The sequence below is a fragment of the Anabrus simplex genome, chromosome 2 (genome assembly GCF_040414725.1).
Source record: "Anabrus simplex isolate iqAnaSimp1 chromosome 2, ASM4041472v1, whole genome shotgun sequence".
NCBI lineage: Eukaryota > Metazoa > Arthropoda > Insecta > Orthoptera > Tettigoniidae > Anabrus > Anabrus simplex.
In genome coordinates, this window is record NC_090266.1 from 342,149,032 (window position 1) to 342,172,802 (window position 23,771).

At 39.7% G+C, this 23,771-nt stretch overlaps 1 protein-coding gene across 1 annotated transcript in view; it reads right to left on the reverse strand.

The window, feature by feature from the left end:
• Positions 1–23,771, reverse strand: part of LOC136864128 (serine/threonine-protein kinase PLK1) — a 390,167-nt gene that overhangs the window by 60,055 nt on the left and 306,341 nt on the right. The window contains exon 8 of the mRNA XM_067140737.2: positions 21,191–21,401. Within this exon, the coding sequence (XP_066996838.2) occupies positions 21,191–21,401 (211 nt within the window). The remainder of the gene's footprint in view (positions 1–21,190; positions 21,402–23,771) is intronic.

The window sequence follows — 23,771 nt, forward strand, 5'->3', positions numbered from 1 at the left end:
TCAATCAATCAATCAATCAATCAATCACTCACTCACTCACTCACTCTCTCCAGATCACTTCGAGATGGTGTAGTGGATTATACGGCTGAGGTTTGTGATCCGGCTATTCAAGACTAGCCAGATTATACATATAAATTCAAGCTAAAAAGATACTGTGTATATATGAACAGTTGAGTTTAGCGTGTCAAGGGACGGAGAAAGTCCTAATATAATGTTTCATAGCAAAGTTGTCATACCAGCTAATTTAATTCAGTAATTATGTTGTGTAAATTCAGGGCTGATTGTGAATAATAAGAGAATACAGTGTATTTCTTATATTGTAATTTGTGTTGTCATGTGTCATGGAGGTGGTATGCTAGAGGTATATCAACGCAGTTAATTTTAAGTGTATATTTCTTGCATTGTCTTTTTGTTGCTATGTGTTGTGAAGAATACTGAAGTGGTTAATTTTGAAAGTATATTTATATATTTTAATGGACTGTGTGTCATTTCACAAAAGAGTATAACCTCGCCAGGATATCGTCAGCCGATGACCCAACCCTCGATAATAGTCTCATGCTAGTTCATAATAATAATAATAATAATAATAATAATAATAATAATAATAATAATAATAATAATAATAATAATAATAATAATAATAATAATAATAATAATACCAACAACAACAACAATAATAATATTTGATCCATGAGTTTCCAATCTCCCCCTCATTTTATCTGTCTGATTAGCTCTAGAGGCGGCAATCTATCGATAGTAATCGCCATTGGTATTTTCCGATATTATGAGCTCTACTATCGATAGTAATCGATAGTTTTCAAAAAGTGGAACGAATCATATCATTATGCCTGAAAACAAAACATTTACTGAACACAATCCACAAAAAATCAGTAGAAAGCAAAACTATTTCATGCTATGTAATTTCTGAAATTCAAATTGGAATCACTCGTAAATCTCTTCAGTGATACGTCCGAGACATTCTCGGGCTGCACGCGCTTGCCCATAATGTGACCACCCAGGGAAATTTTCGTTGAGCTGCAGTGTTCATTTTGCAATCGGCCGACATTTTCTCGGGTATTGTAATGGAAACCTACAACTTGTTTTCCAGTCAATGAACAGGTCAGGGATGGGATGAATGAAGCCCCCATCTTGCGGCGAGGATATGAATTGTGCCGGTTACTGAGGCCTGTCGCCCTCCTCTGGGGGGGTATTGCAATATCTTTGAAAATATGTTTTACAGCATTCTCAACAGATGGCAAGAGAGTTTTCAGTTGCTTTCAGGAAGTCTTTGACCTAAAATGTGCCGTATCTGCTCTCGCCTACATACAATCTCTGACAACTTATAAATCTCTCTCTCTTTTTTTTTTTGTCCCGCATTGGCATCAACTCAACTAAGGTTAAGTTGAATGGAGAATCCCACCTTCCAATACTTGTTAGCTTTTTACTGATAGTCTATGTAATTAAGTACCATAATCCAGCTTAAAATCTAATTCCATTATTTAAAAAAAGTACATGTTTCATTCCTAGTGTGGAACATGTTCAGATAAATAAGATACAAAAATTGGCATAAACAAAATAAGAAACACTTACGATGATGATGATGATGATGATGATGATGATGATGATAAGATAAAATGTTCCTTCATGTTGGGTTAAAACCTCAACAAGTCAATGTTTGAGTTTGAGATACAAAATCTGATGTAAGGGATCATCTTTCTTCAAAAGCTGGAGAAGTATGTACGTTTAATATCTTGAGGATAGACATAAACGTAAAATTTTAAAATATGATGATCGGGAAAAACTCCTAAAGAATAACCGAAGTTGAGGTTGATTTTTTGTTTTAAAGTTTTAAGATGTTGAAGGGAGTCTTCCGGCCGGTCCCGCTATGTTTACTTTCTCCCTTACGCCGTCAGCTGACTCTACTTTCATGAAGTCTTTGACCTAAAATGTGCCTTATTTTCTCTTGCCTACATACAATCTCTGACAACTTATAAATCTCATTTTTTGTCCTGTATTGGCTTCAACTCAACTAAGTTTAGGCACTGAAGTCGCAGGTACACAAAGATACTTAAATGCACACCTATGAATTGGAACAAACTCCTCACCAGTTAACTGTAAACATCTGTAAAATTTCAATTAGCGCAAAAAAACAAGCCAATGATGGGGAAAAAACTATCGTTGACTATCAATAATAGGCAAATGATTATCGATGTCAGACGATAGTGGTCGTTATCGATAAATATCGATAGCACTATCAATATTTTTCCGCCTCTAGTCAGCTCCATCTTCTGTAAACAGTATGAGCTACCTCTCCTTGCTAATCTGTGGTTATTACACCTGCTAACTGATGTCTCGCATACTACACTATCTAGGTATTGAACTATAAACTAATGTGATCCTCCTTTTCTCATAGATGGCTCAGGAGTAAAAGGACAATTTTTCCCTCTATTGAGTAATAGTTTGCCATAGGTTGGCCACCGTGTAAAAATATTGTTTCCCTCCATTCCTTCATGGCAACAAGCCACGCCTCCCCTTAGTTACCAATAAGAGCCCTTCCCTGGGTCTATATAAACTCAGACAGTTGCTCCTGGAACTTGGTCTTGGAATCGTCGTTAAGGGCTAGAAGGACTTGCTGCGATTGTAATGCGAGCTTGCCCGCCTGAGGCTTGCATAAAGGGCCACTGAGTCATGAAGGTAAGACTCAGTCAACTCGAGAGTTTTAAAAAGGGATGACGGGAGGACTTAATTTTTTCTTAGTATGTGAATTCATAGGTGGTGCTTCATTTTATGGAATGTACGGTGGTGCATGTGTGTACCCTTGAAACCCCTTCTGCAATTTGATTTTTCAGTGACTAGTTGGCAAAATTGGTTGTCACCTTTCATTAGTTAATTATCCCAGTCACTCTGTAGTATGAATTGGCAACTGCTTCACAGGCGTTCTGCAACTTAGGTTTTAACCGGCCTTATTTCTAATAGGATAGCCTAGTTGTGCCAGCATCTAAACCTTTTGTGATTTATGGCCTATTAAAATAACCCTTTCTAGTTTCTGTTTTCTATCCTTATGGCCATTTAGCATGGGTTTGTGCCCCTGTAATATAGATCTGTGAGGCGTGAAACCAGTGTGGTTTATTGTAAAGTGCCAGTGTATTCTGGAACCCTTCCGGTTCTTTTCTTATTAAGGAAGTTTGGTCATGTCGAAACAGAAGCCCTGTGCTTCCTGTGGTTTCCTCTTCTTTTGCTAATTACCTCCCTTGAGTGTTTAATTACCTTCTAAGGTTTTTCTATTATGTAAACTTTAATGGCCTTCACGTTTGATTTGCATGTTTTATAAAGTCCAGAACTATGTGGTAGTATATATATCTATTAGTTAAACATTGGAGATGTGTCTCCCTGTATTAATTAGAAGCCTAAAGTACTTCATCCTGCTAATTGTTACTAATTAGAAGCCTAAAATCCTTCATCCTGTTAACTGTTATTAAATAGAATTCTAAAAGTGTTATCTTGTTGGTCTCTGCTAAATTTTTGAACACCGATAACTTAAAGCTATTCATCTTATTATATTTGATGATCTCAATGTCTTTGTATTTATATTTTTGAAAGCAAAAACCAAAAAACGAAAAGAAACATGAAATAAAATTAAGGTGAAACTTGTAATACTTCTAGGAAATTGTTAGAAGAAGTATTACAAGTTTCACCTTTTATGGTTCATGGTGTGGGTTACTGTAGTCACGTTCTAATTCGCGAACCATAAAACAAAAAATGACAACTGCATGAAGTATAATATTACAACTACTTTTTACCAGTTATTCTTAATAAATATTCTGCATTACAAAAACCATTTGTTATTGATATGTATTCTGACAGAATTATCTTAGTTGGCAATTTGAACTTACATATTTATGATAAATATAAAGCCAGGTCAGTGGAAATTCTCATTGCTGCTCACTGCTATATCTGAAGTTTCCTCTTCAAATCTGGTGTGGGTTACTGTAGTCACGAACATGGGCAATGGCTGAGTGGCCTAGTAAGTGGCCCTGAGAGTCGGGATAGCAGTTGCTATGGAATGGGAGTAGGCATCTCGGACATATTTTGAGTCATGGCCATCCTTGTGCTCAGGCGGCTAGGACTATACAATTCAACGGTGGTCCATAACCCGTTAGAGAAGAGATCCTCACTTGGACTATGTGCAAGTAGGGTAGCATCCTGCTTCATGAATTTACCGAGCTCAGAACATTTTAAGCAAGCCTCGGACCTATGGGAGTAACGGAGTCCCACTCCCATTTGACAGGCGAGGGACTCCTTGGAAACAACTTGGCGAACGAAATGGAATTCGATGGGGAGCTATCAATATTAATGGGGCTTATGGAAGAAAGAAAGTAGAACTGGCTGAGTCAGCAAAGAGGATGCATATGGATGTGCTAGGAGTAAGTGATATTCGGGTAAGGGGAGATAACGAGGAAGAGATAGGAGATTATAAAGTGTACTTGACGGGTGTTAGAAAGGGAAGGGCAGAGTCTGGGGTAGGGCTCTTTATCAGGAATACCATTGCACACAACATAGTTTCTGTTAGGCACGTAAATGAGCGAATGATGTAGGTAGATTTGTCAGTTGGAGGAATTAGGACTAGAAATGTCTCCATGTGTTCACCATGTGAGGGAGCAGATGAGGATGAAGTTGACAAGTTTTATGAAGCATTGAGTGACATCGTGGTCAGGGTCAACAGCAAGGATAGAATAGTGCTAAAGGGTGATTTCAATGCGAGAGTTGGGAATAGAACTGAAGGATACGAAAGGGTGATTGGTAAATGTGGGGAAGACATGGAAGCTAATGGAAATGGGAAGCGTTTGCTGGACTTCTGTGCTAGTATGGGTTTAGCAGTTACGAATACATTCTTCAAGCATAAGGCTATTCACCGCTACACATGGGAGGCTAGGGTTCCGATTCCACAATAGACTATATCTTAACCGACTTTGAATTCAGGAAATCTGTTAGGAATGTACGAGTTTTCAGGGGATTTTTCGATGATACAGACCACTATCTGACCTGTAGTGAACTAAGTATCTCTAGGCCTACGATAGAGAAAGTGAAATCTGTCTGCAAACGAATAAGGGCAGAAAATCTCCAGGACGAGGAAATTAGACAGAAGTACATGGATATGATTAGTGAGAAGTTTTGAACAGTAGACAGTAAGCAGGTTCAGGATGTAGAAAGTGAATGGGTGGCATACAGGGATGTTGTAGTAGAAACAGCAAGGGAATGCCCAGGAACAACTGTGTGTAAAGATGGTAAAAGGCGAACTTGGTGGAATGATGAAGTGAGAACAGCCTGTAAACGTAAAAAGAAGGCTTATCAAAAATGGCTCCAAGCAAGGACCGAGGCAGACAGGGATTTGTACGTAGATGAAAGAAACAGAGTGAAACAAATAGTTGTTGAATCCAAAAAGGAGTCGTGGGAAGATTTTGGCAATAACCTGTAAAGGCTAGGTCATTCAGTGGGGAAACCTTTCTGGACAGTAATAAAGAATCTTAGGAAGGGATGGAAAAAGGAAATGAACAGTGTTTTGAGTAATTCAGGTGAACTCATAATAGATCCCAGGGAATCACTGGAGAGGTGGAGGGAATATTTTGAACATCTGCTCAATGTAAAAGGAAATCGTCCTGGTGGTGTTGCGAACAGCCAAGCTCATGGGGAGGAGGAAGATGATGGTGGTGAAATTACGCTTGAGGAAGTGGAAAGGATGGTAAATAAACTCCATTGTCATAAAGCAGCAGGAATAGATGAAATTAGACCTGAAATGGTGAAGTATAGTGGGAAGGCAGGGATGAAATGGCTTCATAGAGTAGTAAAATTCGCATGGGGTGTTGGTAAAGTAACATCAGATTGGACAAAAGCAGTAATTGCACCTATCTATAAGCAAGGGAACAGGAAGGATTGCAACAACTATCGAGGTATCTCATTGATTAGGATACCAGGTAAAGTATTCACTGGCATCTTGGCAGGGAGGGTGCAATCTGTCGTTGAGGGAAGTTGGATGAAAACCAGTGTGATTTCAGACCACAGAGAGGCTGTCGGGATCAGATTTTCAGTATGCGACAGGTAATTGAAAAATGCTATGAGAGAAATAGGCAGTTGTGTTTATGTGCCGTAGATCTAGAGAAAGCAAGGGACAGGGCACCGAGGGAAAAGATGTTCGCTATACTGGGGGACTAAGGAATTAAAGGTAGATTATTAAAATCAATCAAAGGTATTTATGTTGACAATTGGGCTTCAGTGAGAATTGATGGTAGAATGAGTCCCTGGTTCAGGGTACTTACAGGGGTTAGACAAGGCTGTAATCTTTCACCTTTGCTGTTCGTAGTTTACATGGATTATCTGCTGAAAGGTATAAAATGGCAGGGAGGAATTCGGTTAGGTGGAAATGTAGTAAGCAGTCTAGCCTATGCTGACAACTTGGTCTTAATGGCAGATTGTGCCGAAAACCTGCAGTCTAATATCTTGCAACTTGAAAATAGGTGCAATGAGTATGGTATGAAAATTAGCTTCTCGAAGACTAAATTGATGTCAGTAGGTAAGAAATTCAACAGAATTGAATGTCAGATTGGTGATACAAAGCTAGAACAGGTCGATAATTTCAAGTATTTAGGTTGTATGTTCTCCCAGGATGGTAACATAGTAAGTGAGATTGAATCAAGGTGTAGTAAAGCTAATGCAGTGAGCTCGCAGTTGCGATCAGCAGTATTCTCTAAGAAGGAAGTCAGCTCCCAGACGAAACTATCGTTACATCGGTCTGTTTTCAGACCAACTTTGCTTTACGGGAGCGAAAGCTGGGTGGACTCAGGATATCTTATTCATAAGTTAAAAGTAACAGACACGAAATTAGCAAGAATGATTGCTGGTACAATCAGGTAGGAACAATGGCAGGAGGGTAGTCAGAATGAGGAGATAAAGGCTAATTTAGGAATGAACTCGATGGATGAAGCTGTATGCATAAACCGGCTTCGGTGGTGGGGGTAATGTGAGGCGAATAGAGGACGGTAGGTTACCTAGGAGAATAATGGACTCTGTTATGGAGGGTAAGAGAAGTAGAGGAAGACCAAGACGGCGATGGTTAGACTCAATTTCTAATTATTTAAAAAGATAAGAGGTATAGAACTAAATAAGGCCACAACACTAGTTGCAAATCGAGGATTGTGGCGACGTATAGTAAATTCACAGAGGCTTGTAGACTGAACGCTGAAAAGCATAACAGTCTATAATGATAATATATGTATGTAATGTATGTGTGTATGTTGTAATTCTTGTGCCTTTTGTGTCCAGATCCAGGCCTGCCCACTTTTTTTTTTCCTGCTACCCGGTAATATCCGGAACAAGTGGTAGCAGAGCAGTGGTTAAATGGATCTGGACAGAGCACTATTTTTACTGTTTTGGGTTAGCTTCAATCCCGGTACTCTAAAAATTTTCTGGTCTTTCTAAATATTGTTTATTTTCATATTCAACTTTATTTACATTATGGCTACTCGTAACGTGTCAACTTTACGAGTTGCTTATTAATAATTGAGAATCAAAGGGGAGACATTAAATTTTATGCCAGAGTTTTTGCTCTCCATTATATGGAAGAGGAAATGGTTTCCACTATTGTAGAGGGTATCTTTCTGCTCTACCGGTTTTATTTGTGTTTCGCTGCCCCCATAATTTTGCTGAACTGGAGGCAATGGTAGTATTCACTGAGGGAGTTCGCATTGCCGATTCTCTTTGGGTGGCTAATGTACCTCCCCCTGTTAGAGCAACTGATTGTACTACTGCTAGGAAGCCTGCACCTTCAAGAAAGTGCTATGCATATGGGTTGCCTGATCACCTGCGTAACTGGTGCCCCGTTCTATCTTCTAGCACACCACCACCTAGTGCCTGTTCTAGCACTAAGTTTAATCCCAGGCTTGCTAATAACGTGTGCTTTCGGTGTGGGTCCATACATCATCTGGCAAGGTATTGTCCTAGAGCATCTAGTAACAGCTGACTGGACAGGGAGACGATGTCAACTGGTGCCACCGACCCAGTCCTTCCTGAAAACTGTGAAAATTCTGTGTCTACTAGTCAGCCTCTATCTACTTGCCCCGCAGAATGTTTGAAAATATCTGCTGATATTAATGGCCTCGCCCCTTTAAAATAGAAGTAAATAATGAACCTGTTTCGGCCCTGTTAGACTCGGGAAGTATAGTCTCTCTTATTAGTGAAACCTGATTTCCATCATATAAATGTTTGTAAATTTTCTGATTTTGAGCCTGTCTCTCTCCCCTGTGTTTCGGCCAACTCATCCAAAAATAGAGATCATGGGCGTTGTTAAGTGTAAAATCCGTATTTTCAATTTTACTTGGAAACTCTTCCTATATGTAACTCAGAATTAGGAAGAACACACATCCTAAATACTTGAAATTAACTACCTGTTCCAGCTTTGTATCACCAATGTGACATTCAGTTCTGATGAATTTCTTACCTACTGACATCAATTTAGTCTTTGAAAGGCTAATTTTCATACCATACTCATTGCACCTATTTTCAAGTTCCAAGATATTAGACTGCAGGCTTCAATCAATACTGATCTGCATTTAGGGCAGTCGCCCAGGTGGCAGATTCCCTATCTGTTGCTTTCCTAGCCTTTTCCGAAATGATTTCAAAGAAATTGGAAATTTATTGAACATCTCCCATGGTAAGTTATTCCAATCCCTAACTCCCCTTCCTATACATGAATATTTGCCCCAGTTTGTCCTCTTGAATTCCAACTTTATCTTCATATTGTGATCTTTCCTACTTTTATAAACGCCATTCAAACCTATTCGTCTACTAATGTCATTCCACGCCATCTCTCCGCTGAAAGCTCGGAACATACCACTTAGTCGAGCAGCTCTTCTTCTTTCTCTCAATTCTTCCCAACCCAAACATTGCAACAAATCGAGCTGCTTTTCTTTGGATTTTTTCCAGTTCTTGAATCAGGTAATCCTGGTGAAGGTCCCATACACTGGAACCATACTCTAGTTGGGGTCTTACCAGAGACTTATATGCACTCTCCTTTACATCCTTACTACAACACCTAAACACCCTCATAACCATGTGCAGAGATCGGTACCCTTTATTTACAATCCCATTTATGTGATTACCCCAGTGAAGATCTTTTCTTATATTAACACCTAGATACTTACAATGATCCCCAAAAGGAACTTTCACCCCATCAACGCAGTAATTAAAACTGAGAGGACTTTTCCTATTTGTGAAACTCACAACATGACTTTTAGCCCCGTTTATCAACATACCATTGCCTGCTGTCCATCTCACAACATTTTCGAGGTCACGTTGCAGTTGCTCACAATCTTGTAACTTATTTATCACTCTATAGAGAATAACATCATCCGCAAAAAGCCTTACCTCCGATTCCACTCCTTTACTCATATCATTTATATATATAAGAAAACATAAAGGTCCGATAACACTGCCCTGAGGAACTCCCCTCTCAACTATTACAGGGTCAGACAAAGTTTCACCTACTCTCTCTGAGATCTATTTTCTAGAAATATAGCAACCCATTCAGTCACTCTTTTGTCTAGTCCAATTGCACTCATTTTTGCCAGTAGTCTCCCATGATTCACCCTATCAAATGCTTTAGACATGTCAATCGCGATAGAGTCCATTTGACCTCCAGAATCCAAGATATCTGCTATATCTTGCTGGAATCCTACAAGATGAGCTTCAGTGGAATAACCTTTCCCAAAACCGAATTGCCTTCTATCGAACAAGTTATTAATTTCACAAACATATCTAATATAATCAGAAAGAATGCCTTCCCAAAGCTTACATACAATGCATGTCAAACTTACTGGCCTGTAATTTTCAGCTTTATGTCTATCACCCTTTCCTTTATACACAGGGGCTACTATAGCAACTCTCCATTCATCTGGTATAGCTCCTTCGACCAAACAATAATCAAATAAGTACTTCAGATATGGTACTATATTCCAACCCATTCTCTTTAGTATATCCCCAGAAATCTGATCAATTCCAGCCGCTTTTCTAGTTTTCAACTTTTGTATCTTATTGTAAATGTCATTGTTATCATATGTAAATTTTATTACTTCTTTGGCCTTAGTCTCTTCCTCTATCTCGACATTATCCTTGTAACCAACAATCTTTACATACTGCTGACTGAATACTTCTACCTTTTGAAGATCCTCACATACACACTCCCCTTGTTCATTAATTATTCCTGGAATGTCCTTCTTGGAACCTGTTTCTGCCTTAAAATACCTATACATACCCTTCCATTTTTCACTAAAATTTGTATGACTGCCAATTATGCTTGCCATCATGTTATCCTTAGCTGACTTCTTTGCTAGATTCAATTTTCTAGTAAGTTCCTTCAATTTCTCCTTACTTCCACAGCCATTTCTAACTCTATTTCTTTCCAGTCTGCACCTCCTTCTTAGTCTCTTTATTTCTCTATTATAATAAGGTGGGTCTTTACCATTCCTTACCACCCTTAAAGGTACAAACCTGTTTTCGCATTCCTCAACAATTTCTTTAAACCCATCCCAGAGTCTGTTTACATTTTTATTTACCGTTTTCCACCGATCATAGTTACTTTTTAGAAACTGCCTCATACCTGCTTTATCAGCCATATGGTACTGCCTAACAGTCCTACTTTTATTAAGACCTTCCTTTCTATCGCATTTATTTTTAACTACCACAAAAACAGCTTCATGATCCCTAATACCATCTATTACTTCAGTTCCCCTATAGAGCTCATCTGGTTTTATCAGCACCACATCCAGGATATTTTTCCCTCTGGTTGGTTCTGTCACTTTCTGAATCAGCTGTCCTTCCCATATTAACTTATTTGCCATTTGTTGGTCATGCTTCCTGTCATTCGCATTTCCTTCCCAATTTACATCTGGCAAATTCAGATCTCCCGCTACAATCAAATTTCTTTCCATGTCGTTTCCCACATAGCTGACTATCCTATCAAATAATTCCGAATCCTCATCAGTGCTACCCTTTCCCGATCTGTACACTCCAAATATATCAAGTTGCCTATTGTCTTTAGCAATGAGCCTTACACCTAGAATTTCATGTGTCTCATCTTTTAACTTTTTCGTAGCTTACAAATTCTTCTTTCACCAGAATGAAAACTCCCCCTCCCACCTTTCCTATCCTATCTCTACGATACACACTCCAGTGCCGTGAGAAAATTTCTGCATCCATTATATCATTTCTCAGCCAGGATTCAACTCCTATTACAATATCTGGTAAATATATATCTATTAAATTACTTAATTCTATTCCTTTCTTTACAATACTTCTACAGTTCAACACTAACAATTTTATGTCATCCCTACTTGATTTCCAGTTCCCTGTTCCCTTATCACCACTCCCTAGGCCATCCCGTTTCCCTGAATGTACCTCCATATTATCCTTCCAAACAAATTTCCTAACTTATACGTACCACTGCGGTTTAAATGAAGGCCATCCGAGCGCAGATCCCTATCTCCTACCCACCCATTAGGATCTAGAAATTTCACTCCCAGTTTCCCACATACCCACTCCATAGTCTCATTTAAATCCCCAATCACCCTCCAGTCAGTATCCCTCCTACACAGTATTCCACTAATAACAATCTCCGCTTTCTTAAACTTCACCCGTGCTGCATTTACCAGATCCCACACATCTCCAACTATGTTGGTACTTATATCAGCTTGCCTTACGTTGTTGGTACCAACGTGAAACACTACCACCTTCTCCTTCCCCTCCTCCCTCTCTTCTACTTTCCTCAACATCTGCCTCAACCTAATTCCTGGATAACATTCTACCCTGGCTCCCTTTCCTCCACACACTTTCCCCACGTGTTTAACGATGGAATCCCCCATGACCAGAGCCTCAACCCTACCCACCTCATTTGATCCCCTCCCCTCCTGGTCAGCCCTATCTTTCCTGATAGCTGCAGAAGCTACTTCCTCCTCTCTTTTCTTCTTCCCATGACCCTGTTCCACCTGTCTTTTCCTATCCTCTACTCTACATTTCCCTTTCCTACCTTTTCCCTTCCTCCTACTTCCATGCATCTCAGCAACAGTTCCCTGTCCCTCATCTTCCCTCTGTTGTTCTACCTGGAGTGACTCGTACCGATTTCGCACAGACACCTGTCCTGAATTCTGATCCTGAATAGAGCCCTTGGCCTGCAATCTCCTTCCCCTTGGAACATTAGACCACCTGTCTTCTACAACTCCTCCCTTTCCTTCCCCTCCCTCTTGTACAACTACTGTAACCTGTACATTGTTTGAGGGAGTCCTATCTTCCTTCCTGTCTTCTGTGAGAATCCTAATTATCTCCCTCAAACTTTCCAACTCCTCCCTCATACCCCTCAATGCCTCACCACACCCACAATAAGTACACTCGCGCTCCTTAGCCATTCTTTATGGGGGAAAATTTTTAAATTGAAAAATAAAGTAACTTATTTGCAAAAAAATAAATGAACGGAGGGATATATTGTCTGGGATAGTACACAACAATAAGGTAATTAATATATGACTACACTACAATACTACTTAGTCGTGCTCTATTTTTTTTTTTAATCCTACAACCCCTAACAGGATAAAAACTGCTGTTAATTACTGAATATCGAAAGTAATACACAAGAACTACACAATTCCAAACTGCAATTAAGCCTATCCTAATTTCAACAATATTTTAGTAAGAGTTTCTACGGATACCTCTACTACACCAGTACTACACAAATATTTTACAATAATAAAATAAGCACACTAAATTCTAATAGGATATTACTCGTATACTACTGTACAGTACACTACAGTAATTTTTAAACTACTTTCAGATGTATCCTAATTACGATACCGGTACCGTACCGTATGTCACTACTAAGCACAACAAAAATGAAATTTGCAAGAACTACTGTACTCAAAGATTACCAACGAAGCTTTTGGGACAATCTGCCATTAAGACCAAGCCATCAGCATAGGCCAGACTGCTTACTACATTTCCACCTAACTGAATCCCTCCCTGCCATTTTATACCTTTCAGCAGATGATCCATGTACACTACAAACAGCAAAGGTGAAAGATTGCAGCCTTGTCTAATCCCTGAAAGTACTCTGAACCAAGAACTCATTCCACCATCAATTCTCACTGCAACCCAATTGTCAACATAAATGCCTTTGATTGATTTTAATAATCTAACCTTAATCCCATAGCCCCCAGTACGGTGAACATCTTTTCCCTTGGTACCCTGTCATATGCTTACTCTAGATCTACAAAACACAACTGTCTATTCCTCTCGTAGCATTTTTCAATTACCTGGTGCATACTGAAAATCTGATCCTGACAGCCCCTCTGTGGTCTGAAACACTGGGTTTCATCCAACTTCCTATCAACCAATGATCGCACCCTCCCACGATGCCAGTGAATACTTTGCCTCGATAGTTGTTGCAATCCTTCCGGTTCCCTTGCTTATAGTTAGGTGCAATTACTGCTTTTGTCCAAGCTGAAGGTACCTTTTCAACACTCCAAGCTAATCTTACTACTCTATAAATCCATTTCATCCCTGCCTTTGCACTACACTTCACCATTTCAGGTCTAATTTCATCTATTCCTGCTGCCTTATGACAATGGAATTTATTTACCATCCTTTCCACTTCCTCAAGCGTAATTTCGCCAACATCACTTTCCTCCTCCCCATGAGCATGGCTGTTCGCGACACCACCACAAAGATTTCCTTTTACATTGAGAAGATTTTCAAAATATTCCCTCCGCCTGTCCAGTAATTCTCTGGGATCTATGAGTTTACCTGAATTACCCAAAACACTGTTCATTTCCTTTTTCCCTTCCTTCCTACAAGTCTTTATTACGTCTGGTGGTATTTGAAGGTGCTCAAATACGACAGCCCCGTGTCGGTATATTTACTGGCACGCAAAAGAACTCCTGCGGGACTAAATTCCGGCACCTCGGCATCTCCGAAGACCTTGAAAAGTACTTAGTGGGACGTAAAACAAATAACATTATTATTATTAGTCTTTATTACTGTCCAGAAAGGTTTCCTTGCTGCTTGACCTAGCCTTTCCAGGTTATTACCAAAATCTTCCCACGACTTCTTTTTGGATTCAACAACTATTTGTTCTGCTCTGTTTCTTTCATCTACGTACAATTCCCTGTCTGCACCAGCCCTGGTTTGGAACCATTTCTGATAAGCTTTCTTTATACGTTTACAAGCTGCTCTCACTTGATCGTTTCACCAAGATGTTCGCTTTTTCCAATCTTTGTACACAGTTGTTCCACGGCATTACCTTGCTGTTTTCACTACAGCATTCCTGTATGCTACACATTCTGTTTCTATATCCTGAACCTGCTTACTGTACACTATTTGGAACTTCTCACTAATAATATCCATGTACGTCTGTCTAATTTCCTTGTCCTGGAGATTTTCTATCCTTATTCATTTGCAGACAGATTTCACTTTCTCTATCCTAGACCTACAGATACTTAGTTCACTACAGATCAGACAGGGGTCTCTATCATCGAAAAATCCCTGAGAAACCTCTATACCCCTAACAGATTTCCTGAATTCGAAGAAGGTTAAGATATAGTCTATTGTGGATCTGGTACCCCTAGCCTCTCATGTGTAGCGGTGAATAGCCTTATGCTTGAAGAACATATCTGTAACTGCTAAACACATACTAGCATAGAAGTCCAGCAAACGCTTCCCAATACCATTAGCTTCCATATCTTCTCCACATTTACCAATCACCCTTTCATATCCTTCAGTTCTATTACCAACTCTTGCATTGAAATCGCCCATTAGCACTATCCTATCCTTGCTGTTCACCCTGACTACGATGTTGCTCAATGCTTCATAAAACTTGTCAACTTCATTCACATCTGCAACCTCACATGGTAAATATACTGAGACAATTCTCATCCTAATTCCTCCAACTGCCAAATCTACCCACATCATTCACTCATTTATGTGCCTAACAGAAGCTATGTTGCGTGCAATAGTATTCCTGATGAACAGTCCTACCCCATACCCCTGCCCCTCTCTTTTTAACACCCGTCGAGTACACTTTATAATCTCCTATCTCTTCCTCGTTATCTCGCCTTACCTAAATATCACTTACTCCTAGCACATCCATATTCATCCTCTTTGCTGACTCAGCCAGTTCTACTTTCTTTCTCCTATAAGCCCCATTAACATGGATAGCTCGCCATCGAAAAGCATTTTGTTCACCAAGTTGTTTCCAAGGAGTTCCTCGCCTGTCAAATGGGAGTGGAACTCATTACTAGATCCGAGGTTTACTAAAAATGTTCTGAGCTTGGTATATTCATGAAGCAGGATGCTATCCTACTTACACATAGTCCAGGTGAGGATCTCTCCTCTAACGGGTTAGGGACCACTGGTGGATTGCACAGTCCTAGCCACCTGAGCACAAGGACGGCTATGACTCATAATATGTCTGAGAAGCCCACTCCCATTCTGTAGCAACTGGTATCCCGACTCTCAGGACCACTTACTAGGCCACTCAGCCATTGCCCATGTTCGTGACTACAGTAACCCACACCAGGATTTGAAGAGGAAACTTCAGAGATAGCAGTGAGCAGCAATGAGAATTTCCACTGACCTGGCTTTATATTTATCATTAATATGTAAGTTCAAATTGCCAACTAAGATAATTCTGTCAGAATACATATCAATAACGAATGGTTTTTGTAATGCAGAATATTTATTAAGAATAACTGTAAAAAGTAGTTGTAATATTATACTTCATGCAGTTGTCAGTTTTTGTTTTATGTAACTAAAATAAATGTTGGTGACTATTTAAGAGTATTCTGTCAGAAAACAGTATTTTATTATTATTATTATTATTATTATTATTATTATTATTATTATTATTATTATTATTATTATTATTATTATTATTATGATATCTACTAACAATAACAGGTAAAAAGTAGTAATAATATGCTTTATGTTGTTGCTTGGTTTGTTGTCTTTTATCCAATGGAAGGTCATATCGGTTATTATTTAAGATTCTGTCATAATACATTATTAATATTGTGAACAATAACTGGTCAAAAATGTCTCATAATATTATACTGTATGCACTCACCAGTTGTTTGTTTCATGTAATTCAAGTTCACACTGGTGATTCTTTAGGATTATTTTGTCTGAATATATTATTATTGTTATTAATATGCACAAAAACTTGTTGGTGCAAAGGCCTAGATGGGCCTTGACCTACTAAGCAACAACTGCTCCACCCATAGGCGTGCAGATTAAGAGGTGACGCATGGTCAGCAAGATGAATCCTCTTGGCCATTATCCTTGGCTTCCTAGACTGGGACTGCTGCCTCACGATAAGGTAGCTTCCCAATATAATAATGTAGGATGAGAGGACCTCGAACTAGCGCTCACATCCAAGTAAAAATCCCTGACTTGGATAGAACCCAAAGTCTCTGGGTATGAGACAGGCACGCTACCTAAATGCAGAATCAATGATGATGGATTGTTATCTTTATCAAGAGGCTAGTTGGCCGTGCGGTTAGGGGCGCACGACTGTGAGCTTGCATCCAGGAGATAGTGGGTTCGAATCCCACTGTCAGCAGCCCTTAAGATGGTTTTCCGTGGTTTCCCATTTTCACACTAAGCAAATGCTGAACCTGTACCTTAATTAAGGCCGCGGCCACTTCCTTCCAACTCCTAGGCCCTTCCTATCCCATCGTCGCCGTAAGACCTATCTGTGTCGGTGCAACATAAAGTCGCTAGCAAAAACAAAAAAATATACCTTTATCTCTGAGCCAGCCCCGTGGTGTACGAGTAGTGTGCCTGCTTCTCTCCCAGATGCCCTGGGTTCAATTCACAGACAGGTTAGGCATATACTGTTCAATACAGCAAGACCCATGCCTCTCATTGCACATGTGACATCTGGTGACACCTGGATACAACTGATAGGAGGTCAGGAAGAGCGTAACAGGTTGGCCTCAAGTCGTCCACAGAAAATACAGCAGGCAGAAAGCATGGTGAATGGTTGCTGCAATACTTTTCAAACTTTTAATTGCTGTATAGCAAAACAATGCCTAAATCGCACTTACTGAAAAAAAAAAGATTGCTACAGATAGAAACTGTACTATGGATGGTCGAGTAGTCTTCTTTAGGCATACTCCAAGCAGGTAAGTTTCCCGTAACTAACATAAAAACTGTACTGCAATACCCTAGCATGTTTACTGAAGTGTACTTAAGATCAGTATTTTTTTTAGTTAAATGTGATCACAAATCCCATTCTGAGCAGCATACATCTGCAGCTGCACACGCTGCTAGTGTAGCTGAGAGAAATAAGTCCAGCAGCAACACTAAGCAAACTCATATTTCTTTCACAATAGGCAATCTTGAAGATAACTTTAACTTTTACTTATGTCAGGTGTTGTGTATGCAAATATCACATAGAACATGCTAACAAAATTGACTGCAAAAGCATTCTTAGAAGACATCAGTGGCTGCAATAGACCTAACGACTTTTTGTTTGCTAGTGGCTTTACGTCGCACCGGCACAGATAGGTGTTATGACGACGATGGGATAAGAAAGGCCTAGGAGTTGGAAGGAAGCAGCCGTGGCCTTAATTAAGTACAGCCCCAGCATTTGCCTAGTGTGAAAATGGGAAACCATGAAAAACCATCTTCTGGGCTGCCGACAGTGGGATTCGAACCCCCTATCTCCCAGATGCAAGCTCACAGCCACGTGCCCCTAACCGCACGGCCAACTCGCCCGGTAAAGAAAGACTTATTTGGTTCCTGTTTACCACAACACACTAGATGAAATAAGAAAAAAATCCAGGCAACCACACTGTTCTCTCCATGAAATAACTGACAGTCGCAATAGCTTCATCATGAATATGGTAGTAGATATCCTGGTCCCAAATGAATCAGGTACCGATGATGATGATGATGATCCTTGTTGTTTAAAGGGGCCTAATATCGAGGTCATCGGCCCCTAATGGTACAAAATGAAAAAACAAAAATTTCAAATTCATCCACTGACCAAAATAAAATAAAAACGTCATGAATAATGAATGGATGGACATGAATTCAACAACAAAAAAAACCAGTGGATCAGATTCAAAAAAAAATATCGTAAATAATATTATTACTGACCAAGGGACCACTTATAAAGCACAATGATGCTTGATGTCTAAAGGGGTGCAAAATTCACGTCTAAGGCCCCACAGAATGGTACATGTCGCGAGTAAAGTAGAATCATGGCATTTGTCATGTTGGGGTACTTTTTTTTTTTGCTAGGGGCTTTACGTCGCGCCGACACAGATAGGTCTTATGGCGACGATGGGATAGGAAAGGCCTAGGAGTTGGAAGGAAGCGGCCGTGGCCTTAATGAAGGTACAGCCCCAGCATTTGCCTGGTGTGAAAATGGGAAACCACGGAAAACCATTTTCAGGGCTGCCGATAGTGGGATTCGAACCTACTATCTCCCAGATGCAAGCTCACAGCCGCGCGCCTCTACGCGCACGGCCAACTCGCCCGGTGTGTTGGGGTACTAATCAAAAGTAGCGAAGACTCACGGTGTTCCACAGAAGATGGTACTACTCACAAGGATTGCACTTCGTACAGGGAACGCAGACCTATGGTGTTTCTCACATAATGGCGCCACTCAGAGCCATCGCAAACCGATAAGGTTCCCCACCTAGGTGTACTAATCACAGGCGCCGGTATTCCCGTGGTGTTCCTCACATAGTGGGTACTAGTCACAGGCAACGCAGACCCATGGTGCCGCTCATATAGCGGTACAACTCACAGGCTACGCCCAGATCCGCGGTATTGCTCACATGGGTACGACGCACGGGTACTGGAAACCCCCAGGCCAGCCTCTTTACTGCAACAAATCACAAACCTATTTCGTACCAATTTAGTGGTACTACTCGCAAGTACAGGCAACCCATGGTGTTCCCTGCATGATGGTACGAATCAAGAGTACTTTCATATTTCTAATTCAATCATCCCTTGGTCGCCCCTTGCAGTCGCCCCTTATGACAGGCGGGGGATACCGCGGGTGTATTCTACATGTGCGTACCCCACCCACAGGGTGTGTGTGTTTGGTCCACGAGAGGTATTTTATTTCCCTCAAGTCCGCCGGCAAGCCGGTTAGGACCCCCCTATCCGCCACCTGGGACGCGCCACGTGGGAGTATCACCTCTCCCCCTGCTACGCCTGCGTAGCAGGTTCGTGGGAATCAAGTACCCCTCTTCCAATTCTTTGTGTAAAGAAATAGATAAAATAACAACAGCACAAAGGCCTCTGCAGTGAGGGATGATTTACACATATTGTGGCCAGCAGAGAATCAGGACAGTAGGTTCCTTTTGTTAGTGACAGCAGTGCCTACATGCTAAAGGCAGGGGAAGTTCTACAGTCCTTCTACCCGAGCATGCTACACATTACATATTTGCCCCATGGTTTGCGCAGCCTTGTAAAAGTGGTTAAAGGCCATCAATGAAGTGAACAGCACGGTATTTTTGGTCAAGAAAGTTTTCTTAAAAGCCCCAACACGTATACAGTTGTTTGAAGAGAAACTACTGGCAACCCTGAGTCGAAACTTACCTGCTGGGACACTTAGCTGTCTGCTGCCATTTACTATGCTGAACACCTACTAGAAATTTAAAATGTTGTAAATGACATGAATGAAACAGAAGCTTCCTGCATTGCCAAGGTCAAGAAATTCTTCCAATGTCTCACTCTTGTCACTTCCCTTGCATACCTGAAGTTATTCTCAGGTTGGAAAGTGCAACCCTAACACTCAGAGGTGCTCTATCAATGCCAACAAAATGCTTGGACCAGTGGGAGTTCCATGTACTTTGAAGTTGCAGAAGGTTCTTCAACGCATTCCTGGGTTTGAAGATATGAAAGTCATCAGAGTTCAGTATTATAGGGAGTAAACTAGACAGGAAAATTAACCCTGGAACCTGTAGCATTACTATCTATGCTGTATGCTCCAATGATGTCATGCTCCATTGAAAGAAGTTTTTCTTCATACAAAAATGTGTCACATGATAATAGGAAATCATTTACACCAGAACATTTGGGTATGTATGTAGTTATCTACTGCAATGACAAAAAAATTACCATCAAAAGAAACAGCAAAATGTTGCATGTTTGATTATGAATATCATTGAGAATGTAAACTTTTCTGAAATAAGTTCATAAATAAATTTCATTAATCTAATTAAAACAGAAAATTCTTAATTCCTATATTGATCCACGAAGCTAACCCTAACAAACACCTATTTTGAGCATGCAAGAAACCTAAAATGAAGGTTTATACCACCTAAATATTTTGGCCCTAGTGATTACAATTGAGGAGCTATATGATGGTGTGATTGCAGCTGTGGTCTAGAAAGCCAAGAAAGCAGCTGACCATGCATCACCTCATAATCTGCAGGCCTTCGAGATGAGTCCTTCAGATCTCAAGCTTGTGGATTCAAACCTTGCAGAGGCAGTCAGACAACTGAAGGGCAGAAAAAGTCCACATGCAACTCCATGTGTATATGTTGAAATGTAAAAGGTCTCTGGAAATATATTTGGTATTTACCAGACACAGCTAATTAAAATTCAGCAATAGGTCATCCAACAGAATTCCTGCTTCTCTTCAATCTGGTAGAACAATATGCTTTTTTCCTATTAGTTTTACAATTGTACCGACTCAGACAGATCTAAGGTGATGATGGAATAGAACTGGGAAGGAAGTGACTGTGGCCTTACTTAAGATACAGCCCCAATATTTGTCTGGTGTGAAAATGGGAAGCCACAGAATACCATCTTCAGGACTGCCAACGATGGGGTTTGACTCCACCATCTCCTGAATACAAGCTTATAGTTACATAATGTCAAAACTGATGTGTAGGCAGTCGAAATGGTGATAAACTAGAATGCCATAGATTATTATTATTTTTATCAAATTTACTTTGTATTACAGAAAACAACCACCATCCTGCATTGTGTCAATTCATACAGAGCAAAGAATAAGTTTCATTAATTCAATATGAAATTTAGTTCATCCATCCAGCCATATTCCTAAGGACATCTTCAAAATCTAAACAGTTTACTTATAATCATCACTCCATAAAGAATGGGAAGCACTCACCATAAGGCATTGTGTCTATGCAGTTAACAATTACCCCATAGAGAGTTGCTGCGTCACATATTCTTCCACGACAAAATCCCACTGAATCAGGACATAGCATGCTGCTTAATTTCTGCATTAGACTCATGCCTTTGTCCTTCTGTGTAGGCTGAGCAGCACAGTCTGGGATAGCGTTCACAAATGGCCTACCAAAATGTTCTGCTGAGGTTAACTGTGGAGAGAAAAATCAAATAGAGATGAAATTTTGGAAAGGGGAACACAAATCAACAAACAACAGTCTAATATACATGTTATGGTGAAAGTGGAAGTTTTGGGTCACCATGGCGATGGTAAACCTTCACCAAACCCTTTACTGAAAGTGGATTATTGATCGTACATACATATTTTACATTCCACTAACTACTTTTACGGTTTGTGGATGTGCCAAAGTGCTGGAATTTTGTCCCGCAGGAATTCTAACACGTCACTAAGTCTATCGACATAAGGCCCATTCAAATACCCCCAGATTGAGCCGGGATCGAACCAGCCAACTTCAGCTCAGACGGCCATTGATCTACCGCCTGAGCTACTTAGCCTGGATACTGGTCCTAAATTTTGCCTAAAAGTACAGATTCACTAGGGATAGAGCACAATCACTACTGATTGTATACCTTCGCTACTTTGAGGTAGGAAGTGTAAACCCAATTGCTATAATAATTAGGACTAAAATGTTGATAAAATTACATCCTTTTATCTGGTAATACATAAATATAATATGTATTTACATGTTTTATGATATGTATGTTGAGTATTCAGTCCAAAGGCTGGTTGGAACTTTAACAGCTCTACTGTCAGATATCATAGATGGCCTAGGTATGAATGCTTTCTTTTTTTTTGCTAGGGGCTTCACGTCGCACCGACACAGATAGGTCTTATGGCGACGATGGGATAGGAAAGGCCTAGGAGTTGGAAGGAAGCGGCTGTGGCCTTAATTAAGGTACAGCCCCAGCATTTGCCTGGTGTGAAAATGGGAAACCACGGAAAAGGTATGAATGAAGAGGAGAAATAGTTTCCCACTGCTTTCATCACCAACCCAGAATATGCTATTATATCTGCAAAGCCCACGAAAAAAGCACATACCATCCAAACCTATGAGAAACATTTTCACACCACTCAAATCACAGACTGACTGCATAAGAAATGGCATTACTAGCATTGTTCATACCTCAGTCACTTTCATATAGCCAGAGTCAATGATAAGACTAATACAGGTTTAAAAAAAAGGTAACAAATTTGTTCTAGCCCACACTAGAGGAGAAAGTTCACTGTAAAAACGATGTCATGTCAGCAAAGACACTATTTTATGACACATGAAGTATTTTAAAATATAAGTTAGAGCATTTTTGTTTCTCACAAGCATTTCTTTCAAAATTTTTGAGAAGTAGAATATGAGTCACAAAAATGGATAAGAAAAGAGAAGGTCTAAGAACTAGTTCAGGTGGAACCATTCCAGATAAGAGGAATCAATGTTTAGATTGTATGTACTCATGAAGAAAATCGAAAAGAAGAGGCTAATCACGAAGATGTATGAGATGGGAGTGGAATGCAGGAAACCAAAAGGAAGTCCAAGAGACAGATGGCTTAAAGGAGTAGAGGAGCAGGTGAAGAAAACAGCAGAAGACATGACCAAAGTGATAACAGAGAGATGGTGGAAAGACTGAAGATGAAGAAAACGCTTATGTTCTGAACAGACCCAGCCAGTGGCTGGAAGCTGTGCAAAACGATGAAGATGATGATGAAATAGAAGAACATTTTTGTTCATATTTTTCAAGTTGGAGGTATTTTAGTAGAATTTTGTTCAGAAATTCCCATTAATGCCTCTTTTTTATTTTTATTTTCCATTTCCACTGATACTTCATATTTGGTCTATAAATTTTCCCCATTAATACCCATAATTACATATTTTAATCCTTCAATTGTTCATTTTCCTAATATTCAATATTTCCATTCGAACGTCCACCACTATCTAATGGACCAGTTCAATCACCCCTTCAAACAAGTCACAATGATGTGCTCAATATCCAATGTTTTATAAGGAGAACAATTCTCACTCGAGGTAGGAGATGACAGTGATTTAGTGACCAGTGATACTGTGTACTTTGGGTATGCTGATATTGTTTCAGTTGCGGTAGAAAGAACATTTTCTACGAATGTTTGTTATCTGATAATTGTCAGAGTTTCAGTTTTGAAAACTTACATAAAGTGTTTACTGTATATTGCAGGTATGTAAGTGAAAGTGAAAATAACAACCAAGTAGGGCTAATTGCTGGAAACTAAATCAGTCAAAATAATAAACAGTTTTCTACATTGGTATTTCAATTCAATTATGAGTTTCACAATATTATTAGTTGTCTAAATAACAAAACAAGACCGTTTTTCCTACTTAGAAAACACAGAATTAAATAAAGTAGGTCATAAATGCCTCCTTTATACAGCATATTTTTATAATTTATAGGTCATTAAAATCCTAGAACTAATAATAATAAAAAATAGTCATCTTTAGAAAAATTGCATTTTACTTTATAACATGAACAAAAGTCAG